The sequence below is a fragment of the Carcharhinus amblyrhynchos genome, chromosome 15 (genome assembly GCF_965287045.1).
Source record: "Carcharhinus amblyrhynchos chromosome 15, sCarAmb.v2.hapA, whole genome shotgun sequence".
Classification (NCBI taxonomy): domain Eukaryota; kingdom Metazoa; phylum Chordata; class Chondrichthyes; order Carcharhiniformes; family Carcharhinidae; genus Carcharhinus; species Carcharhinus amblyrhynchos.
In genome coordinates, this window is record NC_137338.1 from 24,871,469 (window position 1) to 24,889,434 (window position 17,966).

General features: G+C 40.3%; 1 protein-coding gene across 8 annotated transcripts in view; it reads right to left on the bottom strand.

Moving 5' to 3' along the window:
* Positions 1–258: 258 nt before the first annotated feature.
* Positions 259–17,966, bottom strand: part of synj1 (synaptojanin 1) — a 127,825-nt gene continuing 110,117 nt past the window's right edge. For 4 of the 8 annotated variants that reach the window (XM_080203605.1, XM_080203606.1, XM_080203607.1 and 1 more), the window contains 5 exons: positions 17,810–17,857; positions 16,713–16,783; positions 16,450–16,561; positions 11,420–11,649; positions 259–3,972 (listed from right to left, as the gene is read on the bottom strand). In XM_080203605.1, the coding sequence (XP_080059731.1) occupies positions 3,106–3,972; positions 11,420–11,649; positions 16,450–16,561; positions 16,713–16,783; positions 17,810–17,857 (1,328 nt within the window). In that variant the 3' untranslated portion in view covers positions 259–3,105. Of the gene's footprint in view, positions 3,973–7,900; positions 7,925–11,419; positions 11,650–16,449; positions 16,562–16,712; positions 16,784–17,809; positions 17,858–17,966 lie in introns of all 8 variants that reach the window. The other 4 variants (XM_080203609.1, XM_080203608.1, XM_080203612.1 and 1 more) reach the window with 3 other exon arrangements.

Here is a 17,966-nt window from a genome sequence, read left to right on the forward strand (position 1 = left end):
CCACAATCCAGCCACTGCAGCCCAAAAGCCGACACTTCCCCATCCTAGCTTCCTTTCAATTCTGCATTCAAGCCAACTCCTTGGGACTGAGAACCTTCCAGCCAGAGAGAGTCTGTATATCTCATTCACGACACATCACAAGCTACATGACTGCAACTTCTTAACCTATTTTGTGAGGGCTCACTCAACCACAGCAAGGTTCTGTTCAGATGCTTTGTTGTCCTTAAAGACAGAAAAAAAACTATCATACCGTGAAAATACATTTGTAGAACACAGCTATGTTTATTGAATTAAGATACAACTCAGACGTCACAGGATATGTACAATTTATTATGCAAACATTAGTCTCAATATTGTAGTCTTCAGGAAAAGATTAAGACATGTTGCCAACCGAACATAATATACCAAGCTTAATTTGTATTATAGATACACATTGATAAAACATTTTAAAGATCAGGAGGCCTATAAAAATCATAAACAGCCAAGTTACCCACAGTGACACATTGCAGTTAGAACTTTGTGTACACTGAGGTGTTGCAAAGTACATATTTGTTGCAGTCCATTGTAAGCCACAGAAGTCAGCGGAAAGCTCAGCAGTTACAAGCTGGAAACTTGCACACCAGCAACACACTGAACATTTTAAAATTGGATATTAAAATGAAGAGTTACAGTTATACATATAAATGGTGTGTAAGTGTATTAGATGAGATGTGATGGGAAGGGAATTTTTAAATAGTGATTTCCCATTGCACCACAGGCAAAAAGAGCAGCAGCAAAAGCATTACAATAATGCCTTTTTTTGGATATCAGTAGTGAGAATTTAGTCAATGCGCTAACCACAGCAAGGCTGCAAGATATTGTATTAATGTTTCACCACATTTGGTCAAGTTTGCCATCCGATAAAGGACCAATCTGTTTTCATATATTTATGCTGTTCAGGAATATTTAGCTGGCTCAATAAAAGGACTGTAACAGTTTTGAAACAGACCAAAAAAATTACCTACCTGTTTTCTGGTCCACATTTTTCAATAGAATGCTTGTGGCAATTTGACATTTTTTACTTACTGTAACTGAACGTAAAGATGTGCGTTGTGACAGACAGTTCAATGCATTAATACACTCAAGGGTTTACAATGTGATTAACATTGCATCAAACCAAAAGAAGAATGTAGTACAGTATTAAAAAAACATGTCTGGGTTTTGGTAATATTTGGAGGGCAATTTGGAACATTTACTGTTTCTACTCAAGACAGATTCTGGTCTCTTATTTGGTAGCCTTGTTCCACTGTCTGCTGGTATGACCTTGATTTATATAGACATGCATACTTTATGAAATAGGTATTTCTATTAATCAAACTTTAACCTGATCATGAGTCACTAGCAGATATGAATACATTATATAAATGACTATATATTGTATATAAAATAAAATTTGTAGGTATGACATTCAGTGAGAGGTGCTAAGTGTGCTTGTCAACGAGGAGGATGCTGGTGCAGGGAATGGAACATTTGTGATAACAAGTTAGAGTCAGTAAATTAGAGGCAATATTACACAGTAGGCTTCCCTTTCCAAGCCAGGGAAAAGTGGTGGGTAACAGTGGGCAAGCTATCATTTTCTTGAATGAAGGATTAAGTTTTAGAAAGAGATGTAATTAACTTTAGGTGAGAATAAACCTTGATGCTAGGGATATATGAAGTTAATTAAGTGGTTAATAAGTGAAAACTAATGTAATGTGTATTCAAACTATAGTACTGATTGATTGGCAGTTATCATCCTATTAATCAGATCCAGCTATGAATAATATTCAATTATTAATCAGCGATTTTCATGGAAGTGTTCTTCTGGGCAGGAGTAGAATGCAGGGTCTTATCCTTGAGTTCATTAAGACAGGGGACATCAATGCTTAGGAATAAAATATCATCATGTTTCAGGGATGCAATGTCACGATCAAGTCCTCCCACCCTCCAAGTGTGGGCAGCACAGTTTAGGTGCTCCCTGTATTTTGCTCCCAAATGTGTCATGTACCTTGTTCAACTGAGAAAATCCCACCATTATTTGCACAGCTCTTCCCTCAGCCATTCCCCAGCAAAGATGCTAATTTAATACTTATCATCACTTTGCCTTCTAGGAGTTGGGTAGACATTACCCAAATGTATTTCTATAAAGACACTTAGTCACAAAGTGAATACACATCTATTCCATCAATGGAACTCAGGTCACAGTCCTCAAAGAATATTGCACTATCACACGATGCATTCCATAGTGGTCATTAAACTTACTGGGCCTGACAGCAACAAATACAATCCAGTTTGCTTCAATAGTACTGTTGTATGTCCACAACCACTGAAATGAAACTTTGATTTCATTGGAAGTGTGAATGACTGCAGTTTGGTGATGACCAAACAATTATATTGTTGCTCACGGAACAGCATGGGTAATATCTGTCTATTAATAAAAAACCAGCTCCAAACTCTAAAAGGGTCAGGATGTATCAAGGTAAACAATCATAGGAATGAACAAAAAACAAAACGTACTTCACAAACTGGATGACTACATGCACAGTTAAATTTTACCAAAAGAATACAGAATTGAATAATCTGAACTGACTCTTTTACAAAGGACGAAAATCAGGTAAATGCTCCAAGAACACTTAGACTAATCACCAAGTTTAACACAGGTAGTTAAATTGCAACTTAAAGCAAGTCAGATTTGAACTAAGATATTTTGGATGCCTCAGTGTTGCTATAACCAATGTAATTTCACATTTTCCATAAAAACGTAATGTAATCCGTATCATCACAGCTTTTTCTTGAACATCATTTTAACTGCATCTGGCAACAGCTCAATTCTCAAGTGTCCATTGATTGGTTGATATCAATCCAGGAAATAGAAGATTTTGAATCTGCACCCTCAAAATACTGTAAATAATTTGCTGAGCATACAAAATCATTACCAATGTTTTACAACAATGCTGAACTTCTTGTACAAGAGATGCCAAATATATGACATTTTAAAGACAACATATTGCACATGTAAAGCCCGACAGATAATTCAAATTACAAACATTTCTCTAAATTAGCCTTCACACTTTCTTGGAACACATCTCATCTTTCGGTGAAGTTCTGTTTTGAAAGAGAAGCAGGTGCCTCAGAGTTGAACGGCAGGATTGGGATGACGGCATTTGATCTCAAAGGTACAGGAGGTGGCGCTCTTCGAGCTGGTGCATTCACTGATGCACCAGTTGCTGTGTTGCTTGTATTCCAGTCATTACCAAACCCAAAATCTGTACTTGGAAATAGTTTGTCTGTGTTCTGCAATGACAGATTGCTGACAGTATCATTCCAAGGGTCCTGGTTGTCAATTTGTTTTGCACCTGTTGACAGACTTCCTTTTAGACTAAAATCATTATCCTCAAACGTCACCCACCCACTGGTTTGCATTTTGTCATTTGGAGCAGGTTTACTTTGAAAGATATTGCTGCCTATAAATGGATTTAATGAAAAGGCAGCTTCACCAATTCCAGCTCCAGCAGTGAGCGAGTTAGTGGAAAAGACAGGATTACTGCTGCTTGTCTGCACAGAGAGTTGTGATGCAACAGCAGGCTTTTGAGCATCGGTCCTAAAAGGATTGTAACCAGTTTTTCGAGTGAAAGGGTTTGTGTTGGAGGCATTGCCATCAGACAGGAAATTCAAAGCACTAGGAGAGACTTGGAAGGTCTCCTGTGATTTACTTCGGGGAGGAATGGGAGGTACAATTGGCATGCAATTAGTTTGTGCTGATATGAAGGGCTGGATGGATTGTTGCTGGCAGAAAGTAGGAGATGCACGGGCATATGCTGGCTGCAACTTAGTGCTTCCACTTGATAACTGGGTCCTTGTCCAAGGGTCAGCAAGCTGGTCAAGTGAAAGATCAGCAAAAGGGTCAATGTTAGGTGCTCCTCCACTGTTAAATCCATTAATACTGGCTTTTAGCTGGAAGAAAAACAAAAACAAAATGTTACGAGAAAAGAATTATATCTGGAACTACTTGTTCCTGCTCTCTCACCTCTCCCATTAAATGTTGCATTCCTTTTTGTCCAGCAATTTACCACAATAAACTTCTCATAGCCATCTTCACTTTTTCTTCTTCAGTCTCTTCACTGAGCAAGTTTTCCTTTCACAGAATCTTTAGAACCCATACTGTCATCTTCCTTCTGTCCTCGCATCCAGCCATGATTTCGCCAAAACCTCTACACCATCAAAAATTTGCAGACCTGTATTCACAATCACCCACTCAACCTCGCAATGTCAAGTGATCCCTCCACAGATCAGGCAATCTTATCATTTGAACCTCATCCTCCTAATCCACTACTTCTGTGTCAGAAACGAGAAGGAAGTCTGCTCCAGATCACTTGCACTTCACTTTGGCCCTCCATTCATCAAAACATTTCTGAAGCTACAATCACATCCTGATTTCCATCTCTGAGCCCTTATCTTTATTAAAGCTATAACTTGCATGAACCTGGTTACAGAACCCATTTCCAATTCCATACAAGCCCAAGGGACAAGGACTTGAACATCTAAACTAGCTGTCCACTATAAATGTTTGTCAAACCTGGCTGCAACAGAAAGTACTATTATTCTGCTCTCCTCTCATCACCATCATCATCCTGATTAACCCCCAGCTTCTCTTTTTGTGAGAAATAGAACTTCTTAAACTCCTATGCCCATGCCCTCACCAGTCTCAAATTCCAGCAAGTCTGAGGCAACTTTGGATTTCTTTTGGCACTAAGATTGAGACCATTCATTTAACTGTGTGTGCCACTTCAATCCCTTCTCCAATCCCTCTAAAATTCCCCTCTATTGTATTATCTTTCTGCATTTCCTGTCGTCTGCAATCTCCTCGTCCATGAGACCTGCCTCTTGTTCATTTGATCCTGTTCTCACCAAACTGCCTTACCTCAGCCCACATTAGCTAATATTGTTAACTGTTCCCTTTCCTCTGGTACTGCCCTCTCCTTTTCAAACTGATGTCATTCTCCCAACCATGACCCATCTTCAGTGGAAGCTAACAGCCAATCTCCAACATCACTTCGACTGTCAAGTCCTTGAACATATGAGAATCCCTACAGTGCAGAAGAGGTCATCAAGTCTGCACTGACTCTCTGACAAGGCCCTCTTCCCCCACCATATCCCTGTAACCCCACATATTTTCCACAGCTAATCCACCTAACCTACACATCTTGGGACACTAAGGGCCAATTTGGCATGACCAATCCAGTCCCAGAATCAGTACCATCTTTCCTGGAACTCCAGGTTCGAATTCCTCAATTAGGTTTCTGCCCCTGCATTGAAATGACTCCTACCAAAGTTACAAATTATATCCGATGTGGCTGTACTGAACAACGCTGATTCTTTGTGACCAGTTTGTAGCCTTTGGCATTATTGCTATCCAGATGAGTGGGACTGTCCACAACTGGTTCCTTTTCTAACTGTCCAGCTGCAGTCAGAGAACAACCTGCAACTTCTTCCCATCTGGGTAGGGCACCATTACTTTCAGAGCTCCTCATGGATCTACTGCTTGGCACCCTTTATTTCTCAATCACACAGTGCTCAATGGTAATGTAATCGAAAAATACATCAGGTTCTCACGTACACTGCTGACACCCAACTTTGGCTTCCTTCTGCACTGCAGGGGTTCTACCTCATCACCTCTTTCAACTCCTGGACTGCTTCAGATTTGTCACCTTCCAACATCCAGCATTGAATCAGCTGAACGTTCTTCTTGCAGAACATTTAGAACACTAAATCAAACTCTTTGGTCCATGCAACAAAGTCCGTTCACTTACCACTAACACTATCCTTCTTTCTGCCCATTTCATTGCCAGAAATTTGTAATTCTGATGTCCCATTTAATGCTGAGCTTAGCTTCCGACCCCATCCAAAGCCCTCTTAATCACCAAGACCATGTACTTTTATACAAGTCACCACTGCATCTCAGCTGCCTTTGTTATCTCAAGTCTATTTTAATGCTGTCCTGGCTAGCCTCCCATTTTGCACTCTCCATAAAACTAAGCTCATCCCAAACTCTACTGCCTGTATTCTAACTTGCATCCAATTCCATTTTATCAATCAGATCTGTATTCACTAACCTGTGCTGATTGGCTTTGGCAAAGCTTAGAATTACAAATTCTCATAATTATTTCTATATTCCTCCATGGCCTCACCTTCCCCATTTCCAGCCCTCCAAGATTTCTGTGCTCCTCCAACACTGGGTTCTTTTATATTTCTGAGCTCCTCCAACACTGGGTTCTTTTATATTTCTGAGCTCCTCCAACACTGGGTTCTTTTATATTTCTGAGTTCAAGTGATACACCACTGGTGACCATGTATTCACCTAGCTGGGCCTTAAGTTCCAGAATTCATAGGAACATGGAAACCTGTTTAACTTTTCCTTATAGGATAAATCCTTCATCCCAGGATTGAGTGGAGTGAATCCTTTTCAATGCTTCTTAAACCAAGTTTTTGACCACCTGTCTGAATGTCTCCATAATTGGCTCAGTGTCAGGTTTTGTAGGATTCTGTCACAATGCTGCACATTGGGACATTTTACTTCATAAAGCCTGCTAAATAAATGTAAGCTGTTGTTAGTAAGTTAAGTAATGAGAGAAGCCGAAATCTAAACACTTCTTCATTCACGTGGTCTTCCATATTCGTGGAGTTCAAGTACGTTAATGGTCAGCTTCAGTCTTATCTATCTCATTTGAAATAAAAAATGGTGATGCTACCTTTCCAACTAATACGCTCCGTCTTAATAATGCTGAAATTAAGTACCATAACTGTGCAATACCCCAAAACCAACTGCAGAGTAAACTGAATTATGCAGTTTCGATCAGATTGGAAACCTTTGGCATACATAGGAAGCCTGTATTTGGGCAGCCTGGGAAAAGACAAACCTTGGTCCAAGAAGTGGAAAAGCAAAAGGACAGATTTCAAAGCACAGAAAGATTCTATCAAGTATTTCAAGATTCTGAGGAAAACTTATAGCAATAATCTTATAGAAAACAAAATTATGGAGTGCAACAAGATGATAATTCCAGCAGTGAATGAGAAGGTGTTGTATAGAAGATACTCAGTTACAAAACATTCTTGGTTTGTAGTAATGCAAGTTGGACATCAGATTTGTCCCTATCGATCAGTAGAGAATAAAGTTAACAAAACTACTATCCCAACTTTTCACTTGTCAAAATATTAGTGGATAGGAGTTCCAGGCAAAAGTGGTATGATTGGGAAGTAATATACAATTTGAAAAAGAAGAACCTTAAATGTTGTTTGTGTTGTTGCAATGAATGTTGAATTGTAATTAAGGAGATACATTTATTTATACACTTACACACACCAAGAAAGAAATAAATTGTATTATAATCTCAAGATCATTTTGGAAAGAGATATTCTTTAGTAAGCACTGCAGCTTTATAATCTCAAAGTTGTAGACATGAAACATTTAGGAAGGGAAAGAGCAGCATTATTATTGCTGTTCCATTGAAACAATAACTGATTGATTGCTGCCACATCCAGAAAGCCAAACCTATGTGGGAATTGTTGACCAGAGATAAATTTCAACCAAGCTCCAATGAAAACCTGAGTAGCAATACACCACTTTTCATCCCCCTGGAAAAATGTTAATGAATTTTCTTTTTCCACAGTTGTGTAAAAACTGAATACAATGAGCTTTATCACTACGTGGAACATAAATGATGAATAAAATAAAACGTAAGAGGCTGTGGTAATTATTTTGCAAAAAGAAAAGTGCATTTCACAGGACTAGCAAAATTGCTGATGTATGAGACTTTGCAAGATCATACATCAAAACAGTGAAATAAAATAGAACCATATAGAAAATTGTAAATTAATTCAATACCTTTCACCCTGATGGTTGTTCCTGCTTGTGAGAAAGAGACAGTAAATATCAGAAGGAGGAAAGCAATAAATAGAAGGTTATTAGCTACTAGACAGCAACTTCTCCAAGACAAGTTTTCTTCTTTAATTCAATTGTTTCAAATTGAATATTTACAACATAGGTCAAATGCATCTCTATTAAACGTCACAATGTTAGACAGGTAAATGCAGTGCGATTCTTTGAGATAGGAAAAATAAGGCGGCCATCTACTTTTTGGAAGAGTTTAAATGGGATAGAAACACAAATGGGTTTAGGGGTACAGATTCATAAATCTTTAAATGTAGCAACATAGGCTAACAAAGCCAAAAATTATTAAGTACAATTAGCCCCAAGATCTACATCTAATCTATCAGTGTAAGTTAATCACCAGTAAATGTAACAAGGAGTTAGCCACCACATGGAAGGGGTGAGATAAATAGCGTAAATGCATTTAAGGCAAAGTTTGTTGAGCACATGAAGGAGAAAGGAGGAGGATATGTTGTTAGGGTGACATTAAGTTTAAGATAGGATGAGGCTTTTGTGGAACACAAACATTGGGGCATTTTTATCATAAATGATGCAATAATCTCAGTATTAACCACTCAGTAGCAAAAAAATTCCGTGATGGTGATTACCAAGTATGCCACTAATTTTGTTCCCTTTATCAATGATAAGGTGTGTCATCTCAAAGCCACCTCAAGCCTAAACAGACTTTTAATTCCCTTTCAATAATTAAGTTGGTCATTAGATGAGCATGTTTAAAATTTACTAAATTCCCATGTATGATAAATCCAAAAAATGTAAATGTGTGTTTTAATGTTATCATGGCTATTCCCCTATTATTTTCTCTACTATTGTATTTTTCCAGTTTCTGCTTCCCTGAAAATATTAACTTCTTGCCAGAGTTGTTTTTCAATGTGCCAGCCTCTCTACTGTGTCATGCTCAAATGGCTATTTTCCAAGCATGACCTGCAACAGTGTGCATCAAAGTAAAACATGATTTCTGAGGGCTGTTCTCAAACAGCCCAGTTCTGACCTCACTTGACATCTACACATGCACATTTCTAGCAAACCCCTGTTGAAAAGCAACCAGAAGTTGGAACTTTAACCAATTTTTCCCTCCTAAGCCAAGTTTAAATGGGTGCAATTTGTAATACCATTATTGTTGCTCTATTCAGGAACAAATAAAGGATCAAATTTCAGAGCTGAATACTCCTTATTGTTCAGTTACTCATTGTGCAAAATTGCTAAATCATTGAGGAATTCCATGATTGACTGCCAAATGAGTTACATCAACAGTAGTACTCACGCTAATACCTATAATTTAATAGGTGGCGATTGGCTAATCCCAGTTGAGACTAATCAGTTGACATCTTAACCAAAAGGTACGAGACACAGGAGGAAAGGAACACCCAATGCTCTTTAACAAAGCTGGACTAATAAAAAAAAAGTTTAGGGGCAGGTTAGCTGACCTGCTTATTTAGGGAAAAGGAAAATGGCACTAGAAGTGCAAGGATCACAAAGATAAAGAAACCAAATAAGAACATAAGAAATAGGAGCAGGAGTAGACCATCTAGCCCTTCAAGCCTGCCCCGCCATTCAATAAGATCATGGCCGATCTGTCGTGGCTCAGTTCCACTTTCCCGCCCTCTCCCCATAACCCTTAATCCCCTTGCCTATCAAAAACCTATCAACCCATGTCTTAAATATATTCAGCGAGGCAGCCTCCACCACTTCAACGGGCAGAGAATTCCAGAGATTCACCACCCTTTGAGTGAAGAAGTTCCTCCTCAACTCCGTTCTAAACCGCCCCCCCCCCCTTTATCTTGAGGCTGTGTCCCCTAGTCCTACTGTCTTTTTTGAGTGGGAAGAGTCTCTCCACCTCTATCCTATCCATCCCATTCATCATCTTATACATCTCAATGAGATCTCCCCTCATTCTTCTAAACTCTAACGAGTACAAGCCTAGTTTATTCAGCCTCTCCTCATAGCTCAACCCCCTCAACTCTATGAAAGAAGGTTTTACACTGATAGACAATTTTACATTTCTGTATTTAATATCAAATACAACAATTCCAGACTGCGATCTCCTCCTCCATTGTGTTTCCATATTCTTTGCAGAATTCAATTTTAGTCTGATTTCTCTCAATTTTGTTTTTGGAGACTAGCTGTGCATTGTTCTATCATTCAGACACACTTGTTTCTTCACTTGTCCCATCATCACTCCGTACTCTTGTCCCAAACCAACTCTTGCGTCATTTAATCTCCTCTATCTTTAAACCCATCACAGACCTTCCTTTCCATTCTTTATCGACCCTCCCTTCTTTCATTTGCTTAAACTGTTTCTAACTTTTTATCATTCTGATGCAAGGCCATCCCTTAACTGTTTCTTTCTACAAATGCTGCCCAACCCTCTGGACATTTCCAGCACTTTTTATTTCAGTTTTACATATTCAAGTTCTCTTGTGCCATGAAGACTGTCATACTATAACTACAAAATTAAGCCTTCAATTACAAATATAACTGATTCATGTTATAGTGCTAACTTTAGAACAGGTTTATTGCAGACATCTTAAAAGATACTAAAATACCGATGAAGAACAGATAAAAGCAAAGGTGACAAAAACATTTCTGATCAACCTGAAAGGTTACAGCCAAGAATTTACAGATCTGCCTTGCTGTGGGGCTGACTGAGCAGCTCCAATGTTGACCACTATGTACAAGAATGCGGCAAGCATGGTTGAAACTGCAGCAATGTACTTTCTTCTCCATTCTCAAGGTGCCCCTCCCACCATCAGTTTCACTCCCTGATTTTGGGAGCAATTAGCAATGCTTGCATGAGTTGCATATTGAAATTTATATCTGATGACTGCTGTGCACAGTTCTGGAAACAAGCATAGCTGAGGCCCAAGAGAATATGTACTTTTAATTTTTGTGGTGAATTCCTTAGGGGCCAACCCTCACAAGAAAACCCTGGGCATCCCCTAACCATACCACCCTGCTTTGTGTTAGTGGTTCCCCACTATCCTGCTCCAGCCTATTAACCAAATATGGTGCTTATTGCCCAATTTGCAGTCTCTAACATTCAGCAGGTAGGTCAGTGAGGCTGAGGTATTAAAATAGACATGTCTTACATCAGCTTTGTCAAGCTTGCTTGCTGCTCACCCTGTTCCTCCACCATGGACCAGACAACACAAGTTCAATACAATTGGGGAGAAACAGGGAAAGATGTCTCAGGCTGGTCTTCATGTTTGAATATTGGAGTACATGGTAAGGAAGTTGTTCTGCTTACTAAAATAATTCACAGTAAATCACAGAACAGTTAGTTCACTGGCTATTCAATTTGTGTTATACTAAATTACTTGGAAGCCAGATCATATTCTGTAAGATGGCAAAAAGTAAATGCAGAAATGTTCTATGCAAAAAGGACTTTCAGTCATACATCGTTATGTCTACAGAAAAGTAATGGTATTTAGTAGACACCACTGTGTTAATATTTACCTGCTCTGCAGTAACAGGTTCTGTTGGCAGGTTCTGGGCAGATTTGCTGCGGGGGGGAGCCTGCGGTGCTAGATGCTCCAAGCCAAGAGTAGGGGGCGGTGTCTGAGAAATAGGTTTCAAGCCAGTTGGTATAAGAGGTTCCTGTAGCTTCTGGGAACTAATCGGAGGAGGTTGCAGTGGAAGAGGAGCAGCAACTTTGGGCTTCAGTGGTTCCGGCAACAGCATTGGTCCTAATCGACAGACAGAAAAGTGGTTATGCCACATTATTTAAAAGGATATTAAATTTCCTGTACATCTAAGTTTCCAACAATAGGGCAGATTTCATGCAGCCATCATAGTGGGAAAAATGGCGGCTAGGCCTACTTAATCATGGGAAAGGCCTTGCTTCAGCGTTCCATTGCTGGCAAAACCTAACCTAAGTGAAAAGGGCAGAAGGAGCAAACATGGGATTCCTGGCTGCTAGCAGAGTGTTAATTAAGCTCATTAATGAACCCATTATTCACGCCCAACACAAATAATGGCGGCTTAAGGATCAAATGTTGGCCGCAAGGCATTCCTACACCCTCAGAAGACTGCCCTTGTTGTGTTTGCCAGTGGCCTCCTGGGGGATTCTCTCAGTCAGAATGGGTGCGCCTGACAAAGGGGTCCATCACTGCACCAGCTAAAGTGGATGGAGAGCATTGAGGCCCCTGCCCTCACCGCCAGCACCTCTCCAGTGATCCCCTCCCTGCCTTCAGTCACTTTTGGTCTGGGGTCCTACAATGATCCTGTGCCTCTGATGATTGCAGTCACAACAGCCACCACTCCTGCAGGGATTGGAAACATGGAAAACTTGGCAGGCAGAACTTCTACCAATAGGAAAAAGACTGAAGGGAATCACTTAAAATGCCTGAAGGGCTTCTGATACCACTGGGCCACCCCTACAGAACTGACAGGGGTGCCTCACTGGTTCTCCGGCTGGTGGGCAAAATCCCCACCAGTCCAACAAGATTCTGGCCTACATTTCAATATTTATAAAGTGAAAATTTGATAACTCAAAATGCAGAATTAAAGTATCTTAGAAAAGTTATCACACCCCAATCCAATAAATTTGACTAGATGTTTCAAAACTGATGGCAAGTCAGACATACAAAAATTAGCGGTTAATACTACATGGTATCTTGAATAAAAACAAAAAGTACTGGAAATACTAAGCAGGTCAGTGAACTTCAACAGAAACAGAAGTAACATCTCAGATGAATAAGCTCTCATTGGCCTAAAGTGTTAACTTTATTTCTCTCTCCACGTATGCTACCTGACTTGCTGAGTATTGCCAATGCTGATTTTATTTCTGATTTCCAGCATCTGTAGTATTTTGCTTCTGCAGGATAACCTTACCAGTGACAGACTGCACCAGTTTATACTATTTGCCGGTAGAGTTAAAGAATGAGTGCAAGGTAACAGTAACTCAGTAGTGTGAAACAATCACAAGCTATATACTCAAAATTCACAGGACGTTCTGCAGAAAACATTTAAGTGAAAAAAAATCAGAATTAATTCTTCATCGAGTTCTTGCTTTAAGTGCTATAAACATTCAGTATTAAGGATCAGGCTGCAATTCAAGGCTGCTGTAAATTCAAGTCCAACTCTGCAATTTGGAGCTTGTATTTTGAATTCAACAAAACTTACTGTCATGGGTACGAATCAGCTTAATGATTTAAAGTAAAGTTTATTTATTGGTTACAAGTAGACTTGCATTTACACTGCAATGAACTTACCGTGAAAATCCCTGAGTCGCCACACTGTGGCACCTGTTCGGGTACACCGAGGGAGAATTTAGCATGGCAATGCACCAAAACTGCGCACCTTTGGACTGTGGGAGGAAAGTGAAGCACCTGGAGAAAACCCACACAGACGCAGGGGGAATGTGTAAACTCCACACACTGACCCAAGCTGGGAATCAAACCCAGGTCCCTGGCGCTGTGAGGCAGCTGTGCCAACCACTGTGCCACAGTGATTTAGGATATTGATGAATTGTAACTTAATAGATTATACTCAGAGCAAAAGCTGAATTTTAATCATATGCAGTTTCCCTTCAGGTTCAGGTGATGCCAGGAGCCCATGTCTGCCTCAGATTAAAAACTGTGTCCATCCTTCCTGATGGTGTCAATTATCTGCTGGGGTACAGTCACATATGAGTACTTAGCAAACTATTTTAAAGCATACATGGACTTGGGGTTTGAATAATTACACTAATTTTGAATTTCTCCATCTAAGATAGTTCACCCAGTTCCCAACATACATTGTTTCCCCGCTTTGCTTTTTTTTGGCAGCAAAAGGAAAACTCAATCCAAATTTTTAATATTTCACACCCAACATATAGAAAGAAACTTTGAAGAAAAAGAACAACAAGGATGGTAAGCAGTATTGTGATTGTAAAAGAATTCTTTTGTTTAAAAAAAGCATCAAACCGACCCAAAGTACAATGCCAAGGCAAAAGCTTATGATTAAGATTTTTGGAGAGAGGATGGAGAAAGGATGGTAGAAGATATACAGTGCATTCTAGGGATCTAGACATGATTCCGTTTCTAAAATGATCATTTGAACCAGCTACAGACATTGGGGTTTTGTTATTACAAAGTGCCTATTGCAGGATAAGACACTTTCTTCAATCATGATCAAACAGTGTAAAGGAAGTTGAGTGGGAGAGGGGTGCCCGAGTTGCCACAATGCTGACTAATGGAATTCAGCTGTTTCCCTCACATTACAAGGAAGTCAACAGGCTCGGTAACCTCATACAAGCAATTAACACATCTAGCAGCAAAGCTATAAAGACGAGAGCAGATAGCTTGTGCTCAATTCCTGTGCTTTCGATTTTATACTCCTCTCTGGCCCCTCAATTGCCTGTGACAGACTGCAAATCCCTGACATCTTATTCAACTATCAGCTTCCGACTCCACATTTTATCTTTTACTAAAGCTGTGTTTTCCTGTTTTGCAAAACTCTGCCCACCTCCTTGTCTCCCTCAATTGCTCTGTCCCCAAAATCTTTTTGGGACCTCAAAACCCAATTATTTTAAGGTCATTCTTGATGCCCAACAATTTTAAATAAACTCCAGTTGATCGCATTTGCCTGGATCGTGTAACATATTGTTTTATGTTCAGCTATCACCTCTTCCAATCCATCCGTATAACCTGCGCTAGCCTTATATTACATCCCACATCCTTTGGCTCTTTTTCCTCAGCTAGCTGCAATGCCTTTGGCTTATTTTTGGATCATCGTCATTAAATTCCTCTACTTCACTTCCATTTCCATCCCTAAAAGCCTTTTGTAACATGATCTTTTAATCTATATTTTTGGTCACCCCATCTAATCTCTCTCTTTATGGATTTGTGCGCAGATCCTAATCGTTTCCTCCACCCCCACCTGCAACTCAGTGAAGTATCTTGTGACAAGGTACCTCACAAGAGGTTATTGCAGAAGGTAAGGGGACATGGAGTTGGGGGTAGGGTGTTAGCGTGGATAGAGGATTGGTTGTCAAATAGGACGCAGAGAGTGGGGGTTAATGGGTGCTATTCGGATTGGCGGTTGGTGACTAGTGGAGTGCCCCAGGGGTCGGTGCTGGGGCCTCAGCTATTTACCATTTATATAGATGATCTGGAGGAGGGAACCGAGTGTATGGTGTCGAAATTTGCTGATGACACCAAGATTGGTGGAATGGCAAATTGTGCGGAGGGTGTGGAGAGTCTGCAGAAGGATCTAGATAGGCTGGGCGAATGGGCCAGGAACTGGCAAATGGAATTTAATGTTGGCAAGTGCAAGGTGGTCCACGTTGGTAGGAATAATGGTAGGAAGGACTATTACTTACGTGGCAAAAAACTGCAGCAGGCGACAGTGAAGAGGGACCTCGGGGTCCTTGTGCATGAGTCGCAAAAACCCAGCCTGCAGGTGCAGCAGGTGGTCAGGAAGGCTAATGGGATGCTGGCCTTCATAGCGAGGGGGATTGAATATAAAAGTAGGGAGGTCTTGCTGCGGCTGTATAGGGCATTGGTGAGGCCGCAGCTGGAGTACTGTGTGCAGTTTTTGTCGCCGTACTTATGCAAGGATATTTTGGCCTTGGAGGGAGTGTAGAGGAGGTTTACTAGGCTGATACCGGAGTTGAGGGGGTTGAGCTATGAGGAGAGGCTGAATAAACTAGGCTTGTACTCGTTAAAGTTTAGAAGAATGAGGGAAGATCTCATTGAGACATATAAGATGATGAATGGGATGGATAGGATAGAGGTGGAGAGACTCTTCCCGCTCAGAAAGGACAGTAGGACTAGGGGGCACAGCCTCAAGATAAAGGGGGGGGCGGTTTAGAACGGAGTTGAGGAGGAACTTCTTCACTCAAAGGGTGGTGAATCTCTGGAATTGTTTGCCCGTTGAGGTGGTGGAGGCTGCCTCGCTAAATATTTTTAAGACGCGGGTTGATGGGTTTTTGATAAGCGAGGGGATTAAGGGTTATGGGGAGAGGGCGGGAATGTGGAACTGAGCCACGACAGATCAGCCATGATCTTATTGAATGGCGGGGCAAGCTCGAAGGGCTAGATGGCCTACTCCTGCTCCTATTTCTTATGTTCTTATAAGATATTTTCTAAGTTAAATGCAGTATATAAAAGCAAATTGTTATTGTTGATTAGAGTAGGGAAGGATGGAAACTATAAAAGAGGACAGTAGCACAATGGTTAGCACTGCCGCTTCACAGCGCCAGGAACCTGGCTTCAATTCCCGGTTGGGTCACTGCCTGTCTTGAATTTGCACGTTCTCCATGTGTCTGTGTGGGTTTCCTCCGGGTGCTCTGGTTTCCTCCCGCATTCTGAAAGATGCACCAGTTAGGTGCATTGACCCGAACAGGCGCCAGAATGTGACAATTAGGAAAATTTCACAGTAACTTCATTGCAGCGTTAAAGTAAGTCTTACTTGTGACTAATAAATAAACTTTAGAATTTTAAATAGGACCATCAGGAATACTCTAGAAACTGTTTTCTTAAAACATGCTCAGAAATACTAACCCTTTGATAGTTCTGGAGTTTTGCTTTGAGCTTCTGAGTGTGGTGTTCCAGTGGCTGGCTTGAGAGATACATTAGTTGGTGCACTGATAACCCCAGCTCGTGGTGGAATGCTCTAATGAAACAGAACTGACATGTAACTAGAGATTTCAAGTAATCTACTCCACATTACAATTACTGAAATAATAATTAATTTTTCCTCTTTGATAATGTTGAATGCACAACCGTAGCTGAATATTTTCTATGCTGAATTCTAATGAACATACCGGCCTGGGTGTCGCACTAGCTCCAGCACTAACTGGGTTCAGGATTGCTTTTGGAGGCGGTTGGATTCGGCCTGTAGAGAAAAAAGAAAGTACAATTTAGCAACAAATCATTTCAGATTTGGTAGAGGTTTACCTTCTGGCTATTTTCTGTCTTGTGCTGGTGTTTGTGGTTCTATGCAGCATACGGAGAGATTTAAGCAATTGATTGTTGTATTGAATATTTATTAATTAATATGCAATGACACCACCAAAACTAATGAATCAGTCAATCCAGGCTTCTATTTTAAACAAGTCAGATTTTTCTAAGCCTCTTCCTTGATGGGAACAAGTTATAACTAATGCCTTCTATTATATTTGCCTATCCTATTTAACTGTCAGATTTTACTAGAAGCTTAATAAAAGACGTAATGAAGCTTATCCAATATATTAACTAATTGTGCTTCTTAACTGAATGATTTGGTGAATCTTAAACTCAAATAAAAACACGTTTTGAAATTTCCCATCAATATCAGAGTCAGACAAGAGTGAGACTTACAGCGACTTTAGTCAATTGCTGTGCTGTCACTGATTTGTAGCTGTAGCTCTCAGCCATGGCACTAAGCTAGGACTGAGAACTGATTAAAAAGTTGCACGAGTGTGAAATAGAGGATTAAGCAAGAGGCTGGGGGTGGTCGCGAAGAGATAGGAAGTGAGAGAGAAAGGGGCAGAGGACAAGACAGAGAGAGAGAAAGAAAAAGAAAAACTGAGACACACGAGAGAGAGACACACACACACACACACTCGGGGGGGGGGGGGGGGGGGGGGGGGAAGAGAGAATGGAAGCATTTCAAATAACTATTCACAAATTATTGCATCTGTAGTTTGTGTACCTGATGCAGAATGTTTTGCTTTTCATGGAAAAATTGCAAATTGCTATCCCAAGGATATTGATGTGAAGCCAACACAAGCCACAAAGTCCCACATGCAAAGTAAGTCATTACATATTTAAGAGTACAAGAACTAATTATTTCTAATAGTTATTTTAGACACAAGCTTAAATAATTCCTTCATTTAAGTCTAACACATTAAACTTCTGTTGGATCACAAATAAGAGTTACCTTCCATTTCCTTCCTAGCTAACCCTGGACTGACGGGTGCCCCAGGACCTTATGAAAGAAAAGGAAAATATGTTCTCTACACAGAAACCATTACAATGGACATGCCAAGGGCAGAAAACAGAAGAGTAAATCAAGCCAAAACACAGGTGAAAATTTA